Raw genomic sequence first — 25,466 nt, forward strand, 5'->3', positions numbered from 1 at the left:
AATAAATGGATGCACGTCAAGGGCTTAGCAGGGTCTCCCCTTCTGCATGTAGCCGGACAGCCTGCAGAAGTCCAGAAACTGGCCCCTGGCTAGTAAGGGAAGGATTAAGGCTAGGAACCTCAGAATTCATGTTTCTAAACCCTGGTGCTCCTAAGCAGTCTGCCATCCTGCTTACACCGGGGGGTGGGCATCTGTGGATCAGCGTTGGGTTCCTCTAACCACTGCCCTAAGGATCTACCTACACCTCTTGAGCCTTTCAGTAAGCCCTTAAGTCTCTTAACCAATCTGGTTGCCCTCTTTTGAACTTCATCCAATCTAAATACATCCCTAGTGCCTGGAAATTTCACAAGTAAGCCTCATAATATAGTACAGTGTGTCCAGAGTTTTACGAGGTAGGATTATATTCTCCCTGTCACATGAGGTAATTCTGCTGGGGTGACCCTAAAGTGGCACTCATTCATCTCCATGAATGTGACCGGTACCCCCAACACAGGTTGTGTGTCATTTACTGCCTTGTCCGTAGCCTGTCAGCCCTGCCTTCCGGTTTCTCGCTCACAAACAAGAATCCCTCTCCTGTGCTTTGCTTACACTCATAAAATCCCCTAAATGTAGACAAATGCCCATGTTGTCTACTTAGGGAATCCTGATCCTTCTGCGTCTCCTATGTTTTTATGTAGCTCTGGCTTCAGCGCTTTCTGAAGCACTCCAGTTTTTCACCTTTCCTGATGCTTAGCTTCTCACAGGCCTCTGAGTTTGTTAAAACTTCAGATCTTCACATTTCATTCACTGTGAAATTTCATTGTTTCAGTTCCAAGAAAATAACTTAGGGTCCATGTAATTGACTCAAACATTTAATAATCTTCACATTGAGAGTTTTCTTTCACATTTTACATTTATAAATGATGAATGACCAACTTAGGCAGTTAATCTATCTGGACCCTGGTAAGTGTTTATGATGAAGGATATTTCATTTCTTTAGACTGACCCAGCATAAAAGTATTTGAAAGTAGATCAGTCCTCAAGAACCGTATTATTTATCTGTATGCCTTACGCACTGCCTTGTTTTCTTGGTTTCAGTGTCTCTCATACAAAATTACAAACTCTTTTAAGGACAGAAATGTTCACCTATTCATTTTTACACTCCTGTATGTGACAGTCATTCAGCAACCACTTATTGAATGGAATCTTTGGATTTCTGAGCTTTGCAAAGATAATCAACTTGGCAGTAGTTACATCAAAGTCAGAACTCACAAAACTGCAGATTTTCTCAAAGTTAAAATGAGTAGCAAAGCTACTGATTTAGAACTGCATAATACACACGCATGTGTGTCTACCGATAGACATGAGTAGTTTACACACATGTGTATACCTTACAAAACAGGAAGAAAAAGTTGAGCAGTTCAGAGATTTGGAAGGTGGTTCAGCTTCCCTGGTGGCTCAGATGGTGAGGAACCTGCCTGCAATGCAGGAGACCCCGGTTTGATCCCTGGGTTGGGAAGATCCCCTGGAGAAGGGAAAGGCAGCCCACGCCAGTATTCTTGCCTGGAGAATTATTCCATGGACAGAGAAGCCTGGCGGGCGCGACTGAGCAACTAACACCTTCACTTTTTTTTCAGTAAACATATGTACCCAGTGAGTTTTTTGTACCTCTGAATGCGGGGAGGCAGTGTGGAGACCAGGATGGAGAATATTTTCTTTCCTTAGGTTTTTTCCCCCATTTGGTTCACACTTAGGGAAAGGAGGCATTCATTAGTATACTAAGAAAGGCAAGGTATTATGTTGAATTCCTTTCAACTGGAAGAAATAAGAGGAATGGTTGTTTTTTACAAGGTCAGTCAAAAGGAGGGAGGAGGGGTTTTGAACTCTCCCAGAATGCAGGTTGTACAAAGGTGAATGGTATACACTACTTTAAAGCTAGGCTGTTTTTTTTTTTTGCTTGCAAACCATATTTTGATAATCACGCATTACTTTGTGTTGGTCAGCATAAGTATAGTTTAGTTGCCAGCTCACTACCATCCTGTTTATTTTTAAAGGGTAGACATCTCATCTTAATATGCTTTATGCCAGAAGACATTTTTCTTCATTATCATCCAAATGAAAAGAGGATTTCCTTCTTGGAGTGGTGTGCCGGAAGGTTTAGAAGGGCAGATGGCCAACCTCTGGCTGCATATTCTCCCCAACTTAGATTTATACATGATTATGGGTGGCGCTTTTCTGAGCAAGATGACATTTTATCTTGGACCCAGATAAACATGAACCCAGCAAAGGCTACCCCAAAAGAGTGTGTGTTGGGGGAGGGGGAGGGGGTGGGGGAGGAGTAGGGTTGAACCAGTAAGAAAATTGAGGGTTCCTGACAAAGAATTTCAAGAATACTAATTCTGTACTTAGAAGACTTCTTGTGAATCCAAGAAAGCTGTCAGGTTCCTTGTTAGGAAACCATGAAATCTGTTACAAAAGCCTCATAATATGGAGTATGCCTGACTCTCCATTCCTAGTGGGAATGCTTCCCGTGGTTATAACTCGCTGGCGCCCCCTTGCGGCACGCAAGCCACCTCACATGTTGTTGCCTTGGGTAAGACCCCTCAGGGAGCAGGGCAACTCAGCCTCCGGGGTGGAAACTTAACCTCCAGGATTGGAGAGCGTAGGAGTCCTTTAGATTTTTGTCAAGCTCCTTCCTTATTCTTTTTCTCAATTTCTCAATTTTTTTCTTTTTTTTAGGCCAAAGAACTGCCAACTCTAAAGGATAACGATTTCATTAATGAGGGCCAAAAGATTTATATCGATGACAACAACAAAAAGGTTTTCCTGGAAAAGCTGAAGAAGGATGTAGAGGTAAGGAAGGGAATCAACACAAGGGATGGCCCCTTATATGAACGTCAACACTACTGGGTTTTTAGAAGCTTTTAAAACCATCTATTTGTATCTGAAACCAAGGCAAAAATATGTTGTACATTAGCCAAAGCAGCTATAAACAGGTGTAGCTCATATGTGATCTGATTTAAAAGAGAAGTGTGCTGATTCAGCAGCTCCCTCCTTCAGAGACAAACGAAAGCAGGCACATGGTGTCTTCTGCTGGTGTCCCCTCCCCCAGGGTCCCACGTTCTTGGTTGTGGGGGTAGCCTGTGCGAGGTTACAGCCCCTTCAGACCCACCGCCTTTCCCCGCCCCCGGCAACTAGGGCCAGGGTGGAGGGGACTGACTGCATTCTGTCAAAGACCAGAGCATGTTGACAAGTGTATGCTGTTTGAATTTGGGGTTTTCTCCATCTGAACCACATCTGGGTGTTAGGAAACACCAGCCTCAATAATATTGCCACCAGCCTCTATGAAGTCAGCATCGTTGGGCCCATCAAGTCAGCCTTGCACAGCATGGGAACAGCACAGAGGCAGTTTATGACACCAGGGTCAAGGGGGATGCTGTGAGAAATAAAATACTATGTGGAAATGGCCTTTTAGTCTATAAAGGAGTTCTCTTTGTAAATATTGTTTTAAGTATTAAAAATACACCTTTCCCTATCTTTTATTTATTGTAAAGGCAGTGCAGTTCTCCCAATGAACTTCTTTACATAAATCTACCAGAAATAAATTCAGGAAAAAAGTTCTGTTTTTGAAGTTTGTTAGGTTACAAAACAGTGCAAAGAGAGTTCTAATTTAGATAGTAACTAAGCTACAGTATTCTTAGCTGTTACTTTTGTTCATGTGTGCATTTTTTGTTTTTGTTAACTTGGAAATACAGTTCCCCACATACCAGTGCAGATCTGCTACTTAGAAAGGCTTTGTGAAAAGATTCTTTCTTGTGTCATTAAAGACAAAATGACTTGGTAATTCCCTGGCCGTCCAGTGGTTAGGCCTCAGCGCCTTCACCACCAGGGCCCAGGTTCGATCACTGGTCAGGGAACTAAGACCTGGCAAGCAGTGCAGCATGGCCAAAAAAATTAAAACAAAGAATGACTTAAGCCAAGAACACACAAATGTCATGGATTAGATTATATCCCCCATGAGGGCAGAAGCAGTATTATAATTTTCTTCCTAATCTCCTAACATCTTTCATTTAAAGACACATAGACTGACCAAATGAGTTCATGATTTTTAGGTTACAAGTTACTTTAAGGAATTTTTTTTGCATTTTAACCTATATCATATATATGCTTTGATTAGAACCTAGATATTGGTTATTTGTAAAGAGGACCACCAAGGGTCTTGTTAAAAAGTAGTTTTTCTACAGTTTCTCATTGTTCAGCATTTATTTTTCCTCAGTTGTCAGCAGTTTTTATTAAAATGCGTATTAGTTAAGTATTTCCCTTTTACTTTGGGGTCAACTTGATCTGATAACTAAGAGGGTGGTGGCACCCCACTCCAGTACTCTTGCCTGGAAAATCCCATGGACGGGGGGACCTGATGGGCTGCAGTCCATGGGGCCGCTGGGGGTTGGACACAACTGAGCGACTTCACTTTCACTTTTCACTTTCATGCATTGGAGAAGGAAATGGCAACCCACTCCAGTGTTCTTGCCTGGAGAATCCCAGGGATGGTGGACCCTGGTGGGCTGCCGTCTACGGGGTCCCAGAGAGTCGGACACAACTGAAGCGATGCAGCAGCAGCAACTTGATCTGATAACTAAGTGCCATAGGTAGACATACTATTTGGGAGTTTTAGTCATTATCCTGAAAGGCTTTGATCCTGAGAAGTAATACTGCTTTAGCAGTTATAGTAAATAGACCTTAGGGATATCTCATCTGCTTGCAAAAATGTTTTTTATCTTTTTTTCCTCTCAGCTGTATATCACTCCGATTTTTAGACTCCAGAAATTATGTAACTGAAGCCGTTCAAATTTACAGTTGAATTACACAAGGATTCTCTTTGCCTTTTCATTGTCTCTAATAGTGTTGTTGATTAGAAAATTTGGTTAATTTTAATCCCATCCATGGCTCTCCCACTTAGCTGTTTTGTTTAAATGGAGGCAGGCCATAAAGCATTCTTTCATTTTAATAAAATTCTCAATGGTTGGTAAGTGTCTAGTTTTGAAAATCATGCAGAAGCATTATTAATTTTTAAGCAGGTAATTATGGTCAAGTAGCTTGACATCTGATAGAATATAATCTAGTTTCATTTTCCATCAGTTCCATGCTTGCTAATTTAGCTGGCTGGCCTGTTTAAGTACAGGATGGGGTGGGGATGGGGGGAGTGACTTAATGTTTTAAGTAAAAAATGAATTCATTAAAGCTCAAATATTTCTGTAGGAAAATAAGAACCTAGCCAGCAGCTTTTCTCTGCATTTGAAATTCTGTTCTATTTATATGCTGGGCAAGGTAGCAAAGTACGTTAGTCGTGATAGCTTCACACATGAGCATATGTGAGCCCTTTTCCCCAAAGAAAGCACTTGATGGAGAATGGAAGGTCACTTTTGCCCTCTGACTCTCTTCCTGTCAGCTTTGACCGTGACCATGGAGAGCTGGTCGTCATCTCGCATTGGCTCACACTGGGATCCAAATTTCATACACGAGACTACGCTTTGTGTCCCATGGCATCCACCCCATCACAGGCCATCTCATGCCTCACATTTTTTGGGGGGGGCGGTGGCGTGGAGGGGAGGGAGCAGCTATCAAATCACTCATGACATTTTCCACAGAACTAGACCAAATAACCCTCTAAAATCTATATAGAACCTTTAAAGACTCAGAATTGCCAAAGTAATCCTGAGGAAAAAGCACAATACTACAAAGCTTGTTGTTCAGTCACCAAGTCGTGTTCGACTCTTCACGACCCCATGGACAGCAGAACGTCAGGCTTCCCTGTCCCTCATCATCTACTGGAGTTTGCCCAAGTTCATGTCCATTGAATCCAAAGCTACAGTAATCCAACGGTGTGGGGCTGGCACAAAAACAGACATACGAATCAATGGAATAGAACAGAGAGCCCAGGGGAAAAAACCAACACATCTGCGGTCAAAGGAGACAAGAATATACAATGCGAAAAAGATCATCTGTTCAGCAAGCGGTGCTGGGAAAGTTGGACAGCCACATATAAATCACTGAAGTTAGAACACACCATCAAGCCATGCCTAAAAATAAACTCAAAATGGCTTAACAACTTAAAGATATGACCATAAAACTCCTAGAAGAGATCATAGGCAAAACATTCTCTGACATAAATAGTACCAATGTTTTCTTAGTCAGCCTCCCAAGGCAATAGAAATAAAAAAACAAATGACACCTAATCAAACTTACAAGCTTTTGCACAACCAAGGAAACCATAAACAAAATGAAAAGACAGCCTACAGAATGAAAGACAATATTTGCAAATGATGCGAACAAGGGCTTATGTATTTCCAAAACAAGAGATTATGTATTTCCAAAATACATAATCAGTTCATACAACAACAAAAACACAAACAACCCAATTGAAAAATGGGCAGAAAATCTAAATAGACACTTCTCCAAAGAAAACAAACAGAGTTTATTAACAGCTCTTTAGCCATACAGTTTTCAGTAAGTGTTCGTAACAGGGCTCGTAAAGGGAATACTAGCTCAGATTTGGCATAATGAGGAATGAATTATGAGGGAAGCAGGTTAGGTGGGATATTCTGAGGGACAAAAAAGCTGATCAAGGTCTGGCGGACAGTTATTAAGAAGTTGGAAAGCAGGGGAACCTAAAGATTTTTAAATCTTCGTGGTTTGAAATTTTATATATTTAAAAACACTAATTTGAGTTAGAAGTTTAAAGGAATGAGCAGAAAACAGTAAATGTGTTTAAGTTCCAAATATTAGCTGGAGACAGACCCCCCGGGCAGCCCTGAATCCCTCTTCTTCTTGGGCCTGTCATCTTCAGCCCACAGTAGTTTCAAGACGCCCTACAGCGACTTTCTCCAGCAGGAGCCTCAGGTCTACTGCCTATTGTGTTTCCCTCTACTTTAGAAGAGGTTTTTTGTTTTTTTTTTTTTGTGAAAACAATAACCATTTATTTCCATATGCTGTTTCATTACTTTTGAATATATTTATGTTGGAAATAATTTGTTCAGTCTAGTCCTAGTTCAGATTTGTCACTTGGAGGTAATGAGTTAATAAAAAATAACAAAAAGTGGTATGGGGAGGGAGGAGGAAGGAGGGTTCAGGATGGGGAACACATGTATACCTGTGGTGGATTCATTTTGATACTTGGCAAAACTAATACAATTATGTAAAATTTAAAAATAAAATAAAATTAAACAAACAAACAAACAAAAAAACCAAAAAGTGTAATGCTTTTAAAGAAATAAGCTGCTAAAAGTGAGTTGAACTAAAATATCTCATGTCAAGTTTATGTACAACCTCAGATTTTTTATCACCAAAGTCCCTCAAAGAAGAGGTTTTAAACGACGTTTTGTGATAAGAGCTGGGGCATCAATACAGGCTGTTCAACACGTCTCGCCTCTTGGCGCATGTCTGTTTAAGTTACATACTTGATGGAAAAAAGGCTTTTACCACAGCAACAACAGGGACAGTTATAAAAACCACTTCCACTGTTACATGCAAGGCCCTTTTCATTGCCCCCACTACATTCTCTCCAATCCTTTATCCACCACTGTGAGTTTACTTGGAGAAGGCAATGGCACCCCACTCCAGTACTCTTGCCTGGAAAATCCCATGGACGGAGGAGCCTGGAAGGCTGCAGACCACCGGGTTTCGAAGAGTCGGACACGACTGAGCGACTTCACTTTCACTTTTCACTTTCATGCATTGGAGAAGGAAATGGCAACCCACTCCAGTGTTCTTGCCTGGAGAATCCCAGGGACGGGGGAGCCTGGTGGGCCACCATCTATGGGGTCGCACAGAGTCGGACACGACTGAAGCGACTTAGCAGCAGTGAGTTTACTGGTGCTGTCCCATTTTATAATTAGAATAACTGAGGTTCAGAGTAGTGAATTCATCGTCAAGACACAGAGCGAATAGGTTCATCAATACCATCTTTCATGGAATAGAGGCGAGGATGTAGAGATCAGACTTGTGGACACAGATGGGAACAGACAGGGTGGGAGGAACTGAGAGCGCCACACTGACATACACCCACCACCGTGTCTAAAACAGACAGTGGGAAGCAGCTGTAGAGCGCAGGGCGCTCAGGTCGGCAGGATGGGGCGTGAGAGGGAGCGAGGCTCACGAGGGAGGAGATACATGTATACATGTGGCTGATTCATGATGCTGTACAGCAGAAACTAACACAACATTGTAAAGCAATGATACTCCATAAAAAAAAATTCCATAAAAGATGGAGCAAGTAACCTAAGATTTAATTGCCCATCTGACTCCAAAACTTAAGTTGTATTTAAGATGATCTGATACTTCAATGGGTCACCATGATCAGCAAAAGCTATAACCCCTGTGCTGTCCTTGGTCTTCTTCATTTGTCTCAGTCACACGGATTTGAAGATTTACATAATCCCCATTTCTTACATAATCCCCACTTGGGGCTGCAACTCACCTCCTTAGTCTCGGGTATGTCAGAACAACTTCTTACCAGGAGATGCATTTTTCATCTCACTGATACTTTAGTGGGTGATGCCGGGAGCTAACTTCGCTTTTATTATTGAATACAAATGTTTCCTTTCTGGGTAAGGAGTCCAAGCAGTGGTCAGACCACAGATCAGAGACCCACAAAAGGAGCTCTGGGCCAGGCTGACGTTGTGAGTAGCACAGGTGCCAGGGGAAGATGTGGGCCTGCAGACTCACTCTACTTCATGCGGCAGTACAGCCCAGGCTGTTACCCTTTCCCCGCCTGACCTTTGGCACGTTAATTACAGGCAGCCCCTTTTGTACTCTGCAAAACACTTGAAAGTGGATTTGTACCTCATCCATCTGAAAGTCAAAGGGACCTATATGTACAGAGAGACTCTGCTCGGCAGAGCAAAGATATGTTGTAAATAACCTCATTTTGCTTCCAATGGGTGCTGCCTCTTGCAGGCTCATAAGAAGGTTTTTTGTTGTTGCTTTATTCTTTTTATTCGGTTTAGGGGGTTGTTTTTCTTAGAGGAAGGGGTCAGGGGAAGTTAGAGGAAAGAGGGACAGGGGAAGTAGCAGCAGGCAGCCCACTCACTTGTTCAGTAAATATCGAGAAGCTACATCACTTACCTGGGAGTCAGGAGGGCAGCGATGGCGTCGCCGAACCAGGTTCGTTTGTGCCCAACCTGGAGCCAGCCAGACGCGAGATGCCGAGGTCTGCAGCAGAGGGTTTATTCGCGGGGCAGCCAAGCAGGAAGAGCAAATCTCCAGTCTGCCTCCCCAAGCTAGGGGCTCGCTTGAGGAGGTGTTTACCGGCCGAGCGGCAGGGCAGTCTGAGGCGTGGAGCATAGGGAAAGAAGATTGGGAAAAGGTGCGCGAATCCTCGTTCGGCACAGGCGTAAACCAGGCTACTGACCTCTGCACGATCCAAGGGTGGGGCTGGCCATCCTCGCACGTGTGAAAGGACCCTCACGCATGCCCAGTTGGAGGGTCGGCGGGTCTAGCCAGCCTTAACCCGCTCAGCTGGAACTCGACAGAGCTGATTCTGAGTTCCTAGAAAAGAACCAGGCAGACAACATTGTTCGGGCTACATGCCCCTTGGGGGACCTGCGAGTCTTAAACGACCTTGATTAGTGAAGACAGGTGAGATGATCTGACTAATCATAATGCAGTTTCAAGGGCAAAACCTGCCAGAGCTCCTGCCCCCAGGGGCCTGCAGTGTTTGGGGAAGATAGAGAAGTTTCTCAAATAATTTAATAAAATGAAAAAAAAAAAGTTAAAGTGTTAGTCACTCAGTGTTGTCCGATTCTGGATTCCATGGACGGTAGCCCTCCAGACTCCTCTGTTCATGGAGTTCAACTGTGCAGCTAAGCCAGGTGTCCTTAGGGCACACATGTGTGCAGGGCACACGTGCCCAGGCAGGAGTTGCGACAGGCTTCCGAGAGCAAGGGCCCTGCAGCTGCGACCTCACGGTCCCATGGGAGGTAAAGGGCCAGAGGCCAGAACAGGATGCAAGATGGCCTGAGGGGTGATGAGACCAAACTAGGTCCCATGGACCATGTGAGATTTTGTTTCTACCCTTTGAGAAATGAGACCCCATCGAAAGGCATGACAAGATGAAATGCTTCCCTCGCCAGAGGACCAGAAGGAGAAGTTGCAACAACATGCAGTCCTTGCCACTTCTCAGGGACCTTCCAAGGGCCAGAGGAAGCAGGGAGGGGAAGAAGGGGGCTTGTGCCTTGTCACCCTACAAGCTGAGCAGGACCAGGCCCAGCCAAGCCCCATTCACCCTGCACCCACTACACACTCATGGGTAGGAGATGTTGCCACCGGGCAACCCACATCTCCACTGTGAGGGCATCCAGGGTGGGCACTGGGGGCAAGGGGAACAGGCCAGAGAGAGCTCCTGGATAAAAGGGCATGGGAGGGGGTGACGGAGGAGCCTCCCCGGCTCCTGCTTCCATCAGGACACCCCCGAGCAGGAATGAAGGAGGGTGTTGTTCACAAGAGCAGTGACAGAGGCATTTGCTGGTTGATTGGGACATTGGTGCTTTTACTTATTTGTGACAGCATAATAATATGGACAGCATAATACTCAGCTTCACTGAGTGTGCTGTTTCCAAGTGCTTTCACAAGCCAGATCTGAGAGGCTCCCCTGGCAGTGACGTGGGAGGTCCCTGGGTTCCCCATTAACCAGTCTTAATCATTGGGAGAAATCTTTTCTTCCCTGTGTCCTCCTTGCCAGTCGTGCTCTCTGCACTTTGGTGCAGTCCTCGTCGATGTGATGCACACATCCCTCTCAGCTTCCAGCCTTGCAGTTCAGGGAAGCGGTCCTGGCTCTGAGCCAGCCCCAAGTGGGAGGCTGCAGCTCCGCCCGAGAAGCTGCCTGGGAGGAGACTGCCCCATTCGAGAGGCTCCTGGCTGCTCTACAGGAAGTCCTCTTCTCGCCTTTGCCGCCCCAGGGCTCACAGCCTTCTACATGTGCTTCTGTGAGCTTGCTGTCTTTAAATCTGGGGCTGTATTTAAGGCATTAACGATCGTGTCACTTCCTCCCCTCCAGTTTCTTGCCCAGTTGAAGCTCATGGACTACAGCCTGCTGGTGGGAATCCATGACGTGGAGAGAGCCGAGCAGGAGGAGGTGGAGTGTGAGGAGGACGGGGAGGAGGAGGGGGAGAGCGATGGCGCCCACCCTGTGGGGACGCCTCCCGACAGCCCTGGGAACACACTCAACAGCTCGCCACCCTTGGCTCCGGGCGAGTTTGATCCAAACATTGATGTCTACGGAATTAAATGCCATGAAAGTAAGTGGAGATACCATCTACTTTTTTTTTACCATTGGTTTGATTTTTTTTTTTTTTTTTTTGCACTGTTAATCGACTGGTAATCATCAAGCCACTTAAAAGCATGCTGTCCTGTAAGACTCCTTCTCAAGAGTCCTAATCAATTGATTTCGGGACAGAGTATATTAAAGGTAATTGTAATCTCTGGTTTTGAAATGTAATGTGATGAAATCCTTGAATTGCGGGATGTTGAGGGAACAGGTGAAACCACACAGCAGCGTGCTGTGTGTATACAACACCCATATGGATCTGCTTGTGTAAATGTCCGTACCACATATAAGAAATATTTTTAAATATTTTTTTTCTTAGCCATCTCTCTTTTATGTGGATCTCAAATCACAAGTCTGTCCTGAGCTAGCCACACACATGGTCCACGCCAGACCTCCTGTGGACATTGTGTAGGGCAGGTATCCTTCCTTCTCAAGAAAGGAAGCTGAAGCTAGCCCAGCTGTGGGAAGAGCATCTCCGATTTGCTGCTGCGTATCTGTCCTCTGCTCTTCCCCCATTAAGGGATCTGTGGCTCTCTCCACGAAAATGAGATTGATTTTAATTCTCAATAGCTGGGTGATTGGATATTTATAGGAATATTACATGCTATGTTAGCTACTTATACATGAAAAAATTTGAGATAAACGCAGGCCTCTGGGGGTATTTTTAGTAATAAAAATTAGTGGTTCAGCATTGTTAAAAAAAAAAAAAAAAAAAAAACAGAAAACGTGTCATGGCAAAACAGCCAGGTTGAGTTTGAGTTCTGCTTTTTATTTTGCTCACCAAAATGGTTTCTTCAACACAGAAAATTAGAGTCAAGTATACTTGAACAACAGTTCATAATTGAAACAGCAGCTTATTTGTGGAAATATGTAGAAGACGGGTATTGTAGATGATGTATGCCTTTATCCAGTTCTGATACTAGAGCCAATGAGCATTAGGAACAGTTACAGGTAACAGTAGAAAGTGTAAGCATAATTACTTCTATTGGGTTGGCCAAAAAGTTAGTTCAGATTTTTCCATAGCATCTCATGCAAATCCAGAATGAACTTTTTGGCCAACCCAATTCTTGTTTTAAACAGTATTTCTTTAAAAAGCACTTTTCTTTATACCAAAGTAATATACAATCTCTAAAGAAAATGCAGATTAATAAAAAACATACAGTCTCACCCTTGGACCTCTTCTGGTAATATCCTGGGGTTATATTCTTTTTTACTTTTTAAAATGAGAGAGAATTGGGAACAGAAAGTTAAGCTGTTTCCTGGGGATGCACAAGACTTTCTCACAGCCCCTGCTGCCTTTGTTTTCAGACCTTGAACCCCTCACCCCTCCCCCACAGCAGCTCACACTGTCCCAGGCGTTGTCCCCATCTGTCCCACAATCATGTCTCCCATCCCTTTACAGATTCGCCTCGGAAGGAGGTGTACTTTATGGCAATTATTGACATTCTGACTCATTATGATGCGAAAAAGAAAGCTGCCCACGCTGCAAAAACTGTTAAACACGGCGTAAGTATCTCCGTTTGGTTTCCCTCTCTGCTCCCTGCTTCCTGTCATGCAGGGGCCAGCGCAGGTCCACTCCTTTCCTGGGAGCTGCCCAGTCCCTTCCATGGCTCGAGGTCTCTGCAAGGGCTGCACTCCAACGCAGAGCCAGAGCTCCCAAGGCCTCTGGCAAGTCACTTAGACCCTGCATGGCTCTTCTGTTACCCACTGGGGTTATTAACAGACACACGCATCATGAGACTATTACACAAATTCTTTGTTTGAAAAATGCTTCAAAGACTAAAGCGCTGAATGACGACAGCTGTTTTAATATGAAGTGCTTAGAACTGAAGCACTTGGTCTCTGCTTAAGATGCTTCTAAGATACACAGTATCTCTTTCCACACAGTGGACTGTATTTTTTTCTATTACAGAAGATTTTTGAGTGCAAGATCAAAGTTTAGTGATACGAGGCCCTCACTTTTATTGTCCTTACCCAGAATTCTCATTGTTCCTGGCATACGTTAACTTGTGGAATCCCATGACAAGCCTTGATAAGGATTACTAGTGTGCTCCTTATCAGGTGAAGGAGCTGAGGATGAGCATTTACGGAGTAACTTGCCAGGATCAGGTCACTAGGCAGGGTAGAGAGGAGTGCTCCCCACGACCCAGCCCCAACCCCCAATAAACCAGTGAGGCCCATTTGCCGGTTGGACTTCTCCAGTTGTGAATCTCCACTGTGCCTGCGTTGTAGGACTCCATTTTGGCTTTCCAAGTGTGCTGAAAAGGCCACAAAGCCCACCACATGCGAATGAACTTGTGCTCTGGCTCGTTCACACTTCCCCAGTGTGGAGTCAACCAAGATCCACCAGAACATCAACATCTATTAAAGGCTCTTTTTCTTTATTTTAAAATCAAACAGGCTGTCATTCCAGCGATGGAACCAGCCCAACACCATATCCCATTTGCCACAGAAATATTTCCGTCACATTGCCAACTAGTTATGGTGTTCCAGCTTTGTGCACTGCCCAAACCAGGACCTCACCCTACCCTTGAACACTTTGGAAATCCTCTGTCAGAGAGGACGGTACACAGCAGTTCTCACACAAGGATGGGCACTGCAGCCTTCTGAGAACCATTTAAAAGTCTGTGCCAGACAGATGCACCAGCCCTTCCCCGGATTCTGAGTCCAGTTCAGGAGGCTACACTCCGATAACTCCGATGCTCATCTCTGGTTGAAAAGCCTGGCTGTACTGCAGGGACGGAACTGGGCCCAAGTCCCTACCTCACCTCTCCAGTTGTGTGACCTGGAGGAAACGCCCTGGTGCCCCAGTTCCCCCAGCTGCTGACAGGGCCCTAATGCCTTGCTGATGAGGCTTTGTGGTGAGTGGGGAGAGGCTCTGTTTGTTCCCACCCTTCCTCAAACCTGTATGATATTCTAGACCAGGTGAAACTGGAAATGTGCCAGGGCAAACACGGCTCCATGTGTGCCTCCCCTGCATGTCACCAGCTCAGCTCCATGGTATGGTACCCAGCCTAAAATCAGGTGCAGTTTGCAAGAGCAAGACATTACTCTCTGCAAAGGAACGTTGTGTCAACCTGCTGCTGGGAACCGTTCTCTGCCTTCAAAACTGGGGCTCCTCTGTGGAGATCCCAGCGGCCCAGGCCAGGCATGGAAATTACAGCTTCCTCTGTAAGCTGCTGGTATCAAAATAGCACCTGGTGACTTGGTAAAAACGCTGGTCCTGCCCTTTGCAGCTCTGAAAGCTGGCCAGTAACCACTGAGGGTTCTGGTCTGCACTGTGCTCGTCACAGGAAACCCCGCTGAGCCTCTTCGAGGGGCGGCTTCCCAGCGCCAGGCAGGCCTCTGAAGGGGGACAGTGGCAGCCCTGTGCCTGCGCTGCGAGGACCAGCCCTGGCCCCTCAGGGCAAATACATCACAGCCGATGCCACCCCGGCCACTGCCGCTCCTTACTGCTGAGCACCCAGCAGCTTTTTTGGTCCTGAAAAATGAACACGGCCCTTGTGTCCTTGTCATCAGAGTTTCCCTTTGGCCAGACGTTGCTGTTTGTGTCATTCTCAAGGTGTCTCCCATCTGCTCTCCTGAGAAACATAAGTGTTGTCCCCGTGGCTTCTGAATGGAGGCCACACAGACGCCACATTTGACAGGAACATCTCAAACGTGGTTGGATTTTTTTTTTTTTTTTTTTTTGGTGGCAGCAGTCACAATGTATATGACACCAGCCTCTGTTTTTCCTGAGACTGCCTCATTTTCACACCCAGATTCTTAAGAGTCTTGGTTATTCAGACCCATATCCAAGATATTCTGAGTTACGAGTAGAGGCTGCACAGGTTTGAAAATGACTGGCTTCATATTCAGCTGCAGTGGAAGCTGCTGTAGGTGCTGATCAAGTAGTTCTAACAGTATCACTGTTCCTCTTCTCCCACACTGCCCAGGCTGGCGCGGAGATCTCCACCGTGAACCCAGAACAGTATTCCAAGCGCTTTTTGGACTTTATTGGCCACATCTTGACGTAACGTCCTGCACAACTGTGGATGGACGTGAGCATGGGAAGGATAGAGGTGGCTTCAGCGCAGGAAAAATGAACACCAAACTCAGTGAAGCACACCTCCCCGTTTACATCTTCAGGCCAAGATGACTGACTTGGGGGCTACTTGCTTTAATAGCTACCTGATATTTCCCAGCATCATTCTAGCTATTTCTGACGTGTGTGTGTCTCTGCGTATGTGCATCTTAAAAATTGATTGATTAATGGACACCGACCAGCTTTGGTCAGTGTGTGTTTGGGGTAACAAACCTCTGATTCCAGCTGTGGACAAATGAATGAATGAATGAGTGAGTGAGTGACTGAGCAAACCCAAGAGGGGGGAGGGGGAGAAGGCAATGCATGTCAGACCAACCAGGTTGGCACCACACGATAAACTGTGGATCAGTTTATTTTCTGGAGTTGAAAGATGTGAGACAGTATTCGTAATAATAATGAAGATAATAATAATGATGATAATAATAATGATGGTGATTAAGAGGAAAAAAAAAAAACTTACTGCAGATGTTACACTTCTACCACGCACGCTGACACTCCTTAATAGTTGTACCTGGGCGCTGGATGAAGGAGGCTGGCGTCTCCCGTGCCTCCTGGTTTGGGTGTCGGGACTCCCCGTGTCCGGGGACAGACGCCCCTCCTCCAGCAGGAAGCTGATGCCCCTAGTGACTCTCTCTGTACATTTTCACCTCAGTAAATATGTCCAGGAAAACTGCTTACTTCTCTTTTCTTGCCTGGAGCTTCTTCACTGATAACACTCTTTCGTTGCAATACAGGAATTAATGCTACAAAATAAAAATAAAAGCTTATCTGAAAAGTGCATAGTTTTGGGCAATGGTATCTACATCTCCCATGGTGGGAAGGTGAGCAAAGCATTTAGAACTCTCAATTCTTCTGTTGAACAGTGGTATTTTGTTATAAATTTGCCCTTTAACTGAAATCCTCAATATTACTGTTTACATTATTAGGAAAACAGGGATATTTTTGAATCTAAAAATTTAATGTACAGCACGTGATTTTTGAAGTTTACATGTAAAGTCATTTTACAGTGTAGGTGAAATAATGTTTGTCATATTTTGAAATGTATCCTGCAGTCACGTTTTGGAGTGAATGTTTTATTCAAAGTACCAGGTAGACAGTCTTTTACAGTTAAAGGAAAAGGGTTGTTTTCCTCCAGATGTACATTATCAGTCTAATGATTTTTTTATTTTTAAAGAAATGTTTAACCCAGATCTGGTTATGTAAGTTCATTGCCCTAAACTGTGCTGTGTCTAATCAAGTTATAAATTTCCAACATTGATCATGTATTTACCAACTTCCTGGCATTTTCTGAAAGGCGTCAAGCTAAAATATTAGACTTGCTTAGGAATACGTTATCAACTTATACACTGTGCTAAAGCTGTGCCTTTGAAATTCTTTGTTTAAAATGTGAGATGATTTTTGTAGGCAGGTTCAGGAAAGAAGAAAAAAATCCACCCTTTAATAATTACTTGCAACTCAACAAACAGTCCCACCATACTGCCTCTTTCAGTAACTTTACTTCAGGGCTTATCAAGTCTGCAACTGTGCCCAAAATATATAGGTTTACTTCAGAAAATACGAGGTGACAGCAGCTGGAATCGGGGGGGCAAGGCCATTCTACCCCATCTACTGACTTCACTCAGAATTGTTATCCTCAGCAGACGACGTTGACAGCATTGTGATCTGGCTGTCCAAATCTGTATTTCATGTGTCTAAATTAATTGAAATGGTGATTTAATATGCCCCCACCCCCACCCCGCCATTCATTCTGGCATCGAGTCCCTTTCAGTGCTCTGAAGTTAGGCTGCAGTTTCTTTAACCCAGGATTACAAATGTGAGACCCTGAAGTAAAGAGAAGGTACCCACACATTATTTGAGTAACTGTTTCCTTTGTGGCCCATCTGTGTATGCTTTTAGAAGTTTACAAAATGCTTTATTTTTGTCTGTAACAGTCTGTGTCATCCATCCTGTTTTCAAATCTTCAGACAGAGTGAGGAAGTTTGCCTTGTATCTTCTAGTGCTAACAGTACACTCCAGTTACGAGCCGGGCTTTACAAAATAAAGCACTTTGATGACTCACAAGGTGCAGTCTTCGTGCTTCTCTCTCAATTGTGTGTCTCTTTATTGCAAACAAAATTTAAATACTCAGTACTAAGAGTGTCTTTAGCTGATCCTGAAGAAGTAAGACTAAAATTGAATCTTTTCACAAACAGAAGCTTTGCCTTCAACCTGTGAACTATTTCACTAGTAAATAACAGAAACGTGCCATGACACACATGACAAAATTGACTTGAAAGATGGGCAGAGAAAGGAACCTCTTCAATGAATACCCTTTAAAGTTACACAGTTTTATTTTTTAAATCTACCAACCATAGTTCTGTGGGTCACTCAGCATTTTTTGAGACTTTACTGGAATGCCGTTGGTGGCTTCTAAAAAGCTAGAAGGCTTTTTAAAGCATTCCCTTGTCATTGTGCCAGGTGAGCAAACACAGTTAAGCTAGAGTAGCACTTGTTTTGAAAATGTGTGATGGTTCTAATGGGAGAGATGTCAGGGGATCATTTGAGCATCATGTACTTTTCACATCTGCTGTGTGCACGCTGGTTCTCATGGAACATCAGCTGAAAACAGAAGACTGGACCCCAATTAACTGCACCGGTAGGAACACGCCAGGTACACCCTCACACAATGAGGGTGAGCTCAACATGCTGGGGGCACACGGGCCAGGGCCTGCTGACCTCACATCACTCCTTCCCTTACTTTCAACAACCCAGCAGCTGCAGCCCTTCTGAGGCCCACTACCCATGACCACAGGCATCCTCCATGTATTTTTCAAGATAATGTGCCACATTTATTGTAGTATTTATGTATTTCCTGACCATTTAGTATGTAAAACTGTGCTCCTGTTTGTATTGATAGGCTCCTTTTTCACCAGCGTATCAGTAATGACACTTTTGGGTGTTGTGCCCCCAATCTCATTATTCCCATGAGCTCTGTGGTTTTTACTGTGTGATTTTGCACAGAGCAGGGATTTTTAGGAACATATATGCTACATTACAGCAGAGCTGACTGTGGTCAGCAGGGAGCTTAAATTCCATTTTCTTTGTGGAACAGAGACATTAATTTTCATTTTGGTTATTTAATTTCATGGGCAGAATTCACATTAGTCCCAGAAAATTGGTTATTGCTAATTCATAGAAAGACCAGAGTTGGTCTGAAGCATTAATCCTTCATGCAGCACTTTTGGAAATAGTGGTTAAGGTTAAATGCAAGAGATTAGGAACTGTATGTAATAATAATGAAGTGGTAATGCATATAATATATAAATGTATAAAATGAAGTAGGGGAGTGGGAAGAAGGCAAGGCTGACAGGTTTAAGTCCAGAGTTCTTAGCATCTGTGGACTTGAGGCCCCAGGACCACTGCACACGGCCTCTCCAGAAATTCTGTAATCAGCGCAAAAACAATGGTTATAGTGCGTGTTGTGCGTGTGTACAGCCTTCTTCCAGCTCTCAGAATCACGCCCCGTCTCTTCCTCTCTCCCTATCTCAAACAGCACTTTATTCAGCTCCAGTCATGTGACTGCTATGTTAAAAACAAAAAAGTTACCCTCTGAAGGGCAGAAACCTGCTGCTCCTTTTGGAGTCCCACACACAAGCGTTACCCAACTCCCCTCCTCACACATAACTGTCATGGCCCTGTAACAGCCTGGCACAGTGAAGTGGCCCAGAAGACCGGCGGAGTGTCTGGAAAAATCGAGTTGACAAGTTCTCCTGAGTGATTATTGAAAGTTCCTTCATAAACGGAAACCCCATCATCTAAACCAAATGTCCTTCAGGAGTTCAGTCCTGTTTTTGTGATTCTATGAAAAATCCTGCCAAAGGGCTGTTAACATGCCATAGTCAGTGATTTTCCCACTCTTAAACACTTGTATTTAGTTTAATTTCATAAGAGAGGGGCAAAGGTTAGAATTTCTCCAAAGCCACTGTGAGATGTCTGTGTTTTATGGAATCCTACCCGTGCTGCTGGGGGAGGGGTCCCAGAAGAGCAAACCTTGGCCCGGAGAAACAAAGGGGCTTGTCCAAGGTCATGGAACAGTTCATGGCAAAGCCAGGGCTGGGGCCTGGCTCTGGCAACTCGGCTGAAAGCGGAAAACATGAGTGAGGGACCTGGTACCCCTGGGGCTCAACCTCACAGCCACTCCTCCGTCAAACGTCTTGACCCATCCGTTCTGCTGCTTCTGGAAAGGCCTGCTGGGTATGCACCCTCCAGAATTTTAGAGCAAATGATCCACATATTTCATTTTATGAGAGTCAACCTATATTATTCCATTTTCCTATCATTTTCTCCTAGTCCTACAGCATTTTATATTGTCAATAGACTTTTTAAATCAAAGGATCTCACAAGAAAATATAAAAATATCCGTAGGCCTACTGAATGGCAGTCTCTGGATCTAGAACTTAAATGCTTCCCAGGTGCTTCTGATGAATGGCCCCCATTTGGAAAACACTGTCTTAAGCGATCAACCCCTCCCACTAAACTGAGCACGAATTTTAAATATTTTTTGTAACATGCTTCCCTCCCCACTCCTTCCTACCTCTCCTCTTCCCCCTTTTTCCGTTCCTGTAATATATGAACAAGGCAGCTTCTTACTGATCAGAGCAGCACTCCACCAACCACAGCCTAAGGGTCAAATCCAGGCCACCACATGACTTTGATAAATAAAATTATATTGAAACACAGCCATGCCCATTCATTCACATATTTTCCATATTTCCATTCACAAATCATGGTGGCAGTTTGTAGAGTTGTGACTAAGACTGATGACCTACTAGGCCTAAAATTTTACTACGTAGCCCTTTTCAGAGAAAGTTCACCGACCCCTGAAAGACAGCCTCATTTCAGTATCACAAAGTAGTTTCTGCAATGGACTTCAGAATTGCTGTTTTATCTACAGAGAGCTTTCACCTCCCTATCTGGAGACAATGAGATTTCTTTCATTCTTTTACTAAAAGCTGTTGTGATCACTGCCCTTGGTTTTTACTGAAGGCACACAAATTGAAGAAAGTAGGGAAAACCACTAGACCATTCAGTTCAGTTCAATCGCTCAGTCGGGTCCAATTCTGCAACCCCATTAATCGCAGCACTCCAGGCCTCCTTGTCCATCACCAACTCCTGGAGTTTACCCAAACTCATGTCCATCGAGTCGATGATGCCATCCAGCCATCCCATCCTCTGTCATCCCCTTCTCCTCCTGCCCCCAATCCCTCCAGCATCAGGGTCTTTTCCAATGAGTCAACTCTTGCATGAGGTGGCCAAAATACTGGAGTTTCAGCTTCAACATCAGTCCTTCCAATGAACACCCAGGACTGATCTCCTTTAGGATGGACAGGTTTAATCTCCTTGTAGTCCAAGGGACTCTCAGGAGTTTTCTCCAACACCACAGTCCAAAAGCATCAATTCTTCGACACTCAACTTTCTTCACAGTCCAACTCTCACATCCATACATGATCACTGGAAAAACCATAGTCTTGACTAGACGGACCTTTGTTGGCAAAGTAATGTCTCTGCTTTTTAACATGCTGTCTAGGTTGGTCATAACTTGCCTTCCAAGGAGCAAGAGTCTTTTAATTTCATGGCTGCAGTCACCACCTGCTGTGATTTTGGAGCCCCCAAAAATAAAGTCTGACACTGTTTCCCCATCTATTTCCCATGAAGTGATGGGACCAGATGCCATGATCTTCGTTTTCTGAATGTTGAGTTTTAAGCCAACTTTTTCACTCTCCTCTTTCACTTTCATCAAGAGGATCTTCAGTTCTTCACCTTCTGCCATAAAGGTGGTGTCATCTGCATATCTGAGGTTATTGATATTTCTCCTGGAAATCTTGATTCCAGCTTGTGCTTCATCCAGCCCAGTGTTTCTCATGATGTATTCTACATTTAAGTTAAATAAGCAGGGTGACAATATACAGCTTTGACGTACTCCTTTTCCTATTTGGAACCAGTCTGTTGTTCCATGTCCAGTTCTAACTATTGCTTCCTGACCTACGTACAGGTTTCTCAAGAGGCAGGTCAGGTGGTCTGGTATTCCCATCTCTTTCAGAATTTTCCAGTTTATTGTGATCCAGTCAAAGGCTTTGGCATAGTCAAGAAAGCAGAAATAGATGTTTTTCTGGAACTCTCTTGCTTTTTCGATGATCCAGCGGATGTTGGCCATTTGATCTCTGGTTCCTCTGCCTTTTCTAAAACCAGCTTGAACATCTGGAAGTTCACGGTTCAGGAATTGCTGAAGCCTGGCTTGGAGAATTTTGAGCATTACTTTACTAGCGTGTGAGATGAGTGCAATTGTGTGGTAGTTTGAGCATTCTTTGGCATTGCCTTTCTTTGGGATTGGAATGAAAACTGACCTTTTCCAGTCCTGTGGCCACTGCTGAGTTTTCCAAATGTGCTGGCATATTGAGTGCAGCACTTTCACAGCATCATCTTTCAGGATTGAAATAGCTCAATTGGAATTCCATCACCTCCACTAGCTTTGTTTGTAATGATGCTTTCTAAGGCCCACTTGACTTCACATTCCAGAATGTCTGGCTCTAGGTGAGTGATCACACCATTGTGATTATCTGGGTTGTGAAGATCTTTTTTGTACAGTTTTTCTGTGTGTTCTTGTCACCTCTTCTTAATATCTTCTGCTTCTGTTAGGTCCATACCATTTCTGTCCTTTATCGAGTCCATCTTTGCATGAAATGTTCCCTTGGTATCTCTAATTTTCTTGAAGAGATCTCTAGTCTTTCCCATCCTGTTGTTTTCCTCTATTTCTTTGCATTGATCGCTGAGGAAGGCTTTCTTATGTCTTCTTGCTATTCTTTGGAACTCTGCATTCAGATGCTTATATCTTTCCTTTTCTCCTATGCTTTTCGCTTCCCTTCTTCTCACAGCTATTTATAAGGCCTCCTCAGACAGCCATTTTGCTTTTTTGCATTTCTTTTCCATGGGGATGGTTTTGATCCCTGTCTCCTGTACAATGTCATGAACCTCATTCCATAGTTCATCAGGAACTCTGTCTATTCAATCTATTCCCTTAACTCTATTTCTCACTTCCACTGTATAATCATAAGGGATTTGATTTAGGTCATACCTGAATGGTCTAGTGGTTTTCCCTACTTTCTTCACATTAAGTCTGAATTTGGCAATAAGAAGTTCATGATCTGAGCCATAGTCAGATCCCGGTCTTGTTTTCGCTGACTGTATAGAGCTTCTCCATCTTTGGCTGCAAAGAATATAATCAATCTGAAATTGGTCTTGACCATCTGGTGATGTCCATGTGTAGAGTCTTCTCTTATGTTGTTGGAAGAGGGTGTTTGACCAGTGCATTCTCTTGGCAAAACTCTATTAGTATTTGCCCTGCTTCATTTCATACTCCAAGGCCAAATTTGCCTGTTATTCCAGGTGTTTCTTGACTTCCTACTTTTGCATTCCAGCCCCCTATAATGAAAAGGACATCTTTTTGGGGTGTTAGTTCTAAAAGGTCTTGTAAGTCTTCATAGAACCGTTCAACTTCAGCTTCTTCAGCGTTACTGGTTGGGGCATAGGCTTGGATACCGTGATATTAAATGGTTTGCCTTGGAAACGAATGGAGATCATTCTGTCATTTTTGAGATTGCATCCAGTACTGCATTTCAGACTCTTTTGTTGACCATGATGGCTACTCCATTTCTTCTAAGGGAGTCCTGCCCACAGTAACTCAATGAAACTAAGCCATGCCGTGTGGGGCTACCCAAGACGGATGGGACATGGTGGAGAAGTCTGACAGAATGTGGTCCACTGGAGAAGGGAATGGCAAACAACTTCAGTATTCTTGCCTTGAGAACCCCATGAACAGTATGAAAAGGCAAAATGATAGGATACCAAAAGAGGAACTCTGCAGGTTGGTAAGCACCCAATATGCTACTGGAGATCAGTGGAGAAATAACTCCAGAAAGAATGAAGGGATGGAGCTAAAGCAAAAACAATACCCAGTTGTAGATGTGACTGGTGATAGAAGCAAGGTCCGATGCTGTGAAGAGCAATATTGCAGAGGAACCTGGAATGTTAGGTCCGTGAATCAAGGCAAATTGGAAGTGGCCAAACAGGAGATGGCAAGAGTTAACGTCAACATTCTAGGAATCAGGGAACTAAAATGGACTGGAATGGGTGAATTTAACTCAGATGACCATTATATCTACTACTTGTGGGCAGGAATCCCTTAGAAGAAATGGAGTAGCCATCATGGTCAACAAGAGAGTCTGAAATGCAGACCATTCAGTTATGACCTAAATCAAATCCCTTACGATTATACAGTGGAAATGAGAAATAGATTTAAGGGACTAGATCTGATAGAGTGCCTGATGGACTATGGACGGAGGTTCGTGACATTGTACAGGAGACAGGGATCAAGACCATCCCCAAGAAAAAGAAATGCAAAAAAGGCAAAATGGCTGTCTAAGAAGGCCTTACAAATAGCTGTGAAAGGAAGAGAAGTGAAAAGCAAAGGAGAAAAGGAAAGATATACCCATTTGAATGCAGAGAATAGCAAGGAGAGATAAGAACGCCTTCCTCAGTGATCTGGAGAAGGCAATGGCAAGCCACTCCAGTACTCCTGCCTGGAAAATCCCATGGACGGAGGAGCCTGGTAGGCTGCAGTCCATGGGGTTGCTATGAGTCGGACACGACTTCACTTTCACTTTTCACTTTCACCCATTGGAGAAGGAAATGGCAACCCACTCCAGTATTCTTGCCTGGAGAATCCCAGGGATGGGGAAGCCTGGTGGGCTGCCGTCTATGGGGTCGCACAGAGTTGGACATGACTGAAGTCACCCTGCTATTTTAACTTATATGCAGAGTACATCATGAGAAACGCTGGGCTGTAGGAAGCACAAGCTGGAATCAAGATTGCCAGGAGAAATAGCAATAACCTCAGATATGCAGATGACACCACCCTTATGGCAGAAAGTGAAGAGGAACTAAAAAGCCTCTTGATGAAGGTGAAAGAGGAGAAAGAAAAGTTGACTTAAAACTCAACATTCAGAAAACGAAGATCATAGCATCTGGTCCCATCACTTCATGGGAAATAGATGGGGAAACAGTGGAAACAGTGTCAGACTTTATTTTTTTGGGCTCCAAAATCACTGCAGATGGTGACTGCAGCCATGAAATTAAAAGACGCTTACTCCTTGGAAGAGAAGTTATGACCAACCTAGATAGCATATTCAAAAGCAGAGACATTACTTTGCCAACAAAGGTCTGTCTAGTCAAGGCTATGGTTTTTCCAGTAGTCATGTATGGATGTGAGAGTTGGACTGTAAAGAAGGCTGAGCGCCGAAGAATTGATGCTTTTGAACTGTGGTGTTGGAGAAGACTCTTGAGAGTCCCTTGGACTGCAAGGAGATCCAACCAGTCCATTCTGAAGGAGATCAGCCCTGGGATTTCTTTGGAAGGAATGATGCTAAAGCTGAAACTCCAGTACTTTGGCCACCTCGTGTGAAGAGTTGACTCATTGGAAAAGACTCTGATGCTGGGAGGGATTGGGGGCAGGAGGAGAAGGGGACGACAGAGGATGAGATGGCTGGATGGCATCATTGACTCGATGGATGTGAGTCTGAGTGAATTCTGGGAGTTGGTGATGGACAGGGTGGCCTGGTATGCTGCGATTCATGGGGTCGTAAAGAGTCGGACACGACTGAGTGACTGAACTGAACTGAAGTGATTTAGTAGCAGCAGCAGCAGCAGCCTCAGTCATCATTGCAAAGAAATAGAGGAAAACAATAGAATGGGAAAGACTAGAGATCTCTTCAAGAAAATTAGAGATACCAAGGGTACATTTCATGAAAAGATGGGCTCAATAAAGGACAGAAATGGTATGGACATAACAGAAGCAGAAAATATTAAGAAGAGGTGGCAAGAATACATAGAAGAACTATACAAAAAAGATCGCCATGACCCAGATAATCACGATGGTGTGATCATTCACCTAGAGCCAGACATCCTGGAATTTGAAGTCAAGTGGGCCTTAGGAAGCATCACTATGAACAAAACTAGTGGAGGTGATGGAATTCCAGTTGAGCTATT

At 44.1% G+C, this 25,466-nt stretch overlaps 1 protein-coding gene and 1 long non-coding RNA gene across 4 annotated transcripts in view; one reads left to right on the top strand and one right to left on the bottom strand.

Moving 5' to 3' along the window:
• LOC112578842 overlaps nt 1–9,242 on the bottom strand; it is a 28,241-nt gene extending 18,999 nt beyond the window's left edge. For 2 of the 3 annotated variants that reach the window (XR_006544633.2, XR_003103271.3), the window contains exon 1: nt 9,103–9,242. This is a non-coding gene — a long non-coding RNA (uncharacterized LOC112578842). The remainder of the gene's footprint in view (nt 1–9,102) is intronic. The other variant, XR_003103272.3, reaches the window with a different exon arrangement.
• Nucleotides 1–17,447, top strand: part of PIP4K2A (phosphatidylinositol-5-phosphate 4-kinase type 2 alpha) — a 187,545-nt gene extending 170,098 nt beyond the window's left edge. The window contains exons 7-10 of the mRNA XM_006079950.4: nt 2,719–2,832; nt 11,033–11,273; nt 12,705–12,808; nt 15,238–17,447. Coding sequence (XP_006080012.1) covers nt 2,719–2,832; nt 11,033–11,273; nt 12,705–12,808; nt 15,238–15,318 — 540 coding nt within the window. The 3' untranslated portion in view covers nt 15,319–17,447. The remainder of the gene's footprint in view (nt 1–2,718; nt 2,833–11,032; nt 11,274–12,704; nt 12,809–15,237) is intronic.
• Nucleotides 17,448–25,466: the final 8,019 nt, after the last annotated feature.

This window comes from Bubalus bubalis, chromosome 14 (genome assembly GCF_019923935.1).
Source record: "Bubalus bubalis isolate 160015118507 breed Murrah chromosome 14, NDDB_SH_1, whole genome shotgun sequence".
In the NCBI taxonomy this organism is placed as follows: domain Eukaryota; kingdom Metazoa; phylum Chordata; class Mammalia; order Artiodactyla; family Bovidae; genus Bubalus; species Bubalus bubalis.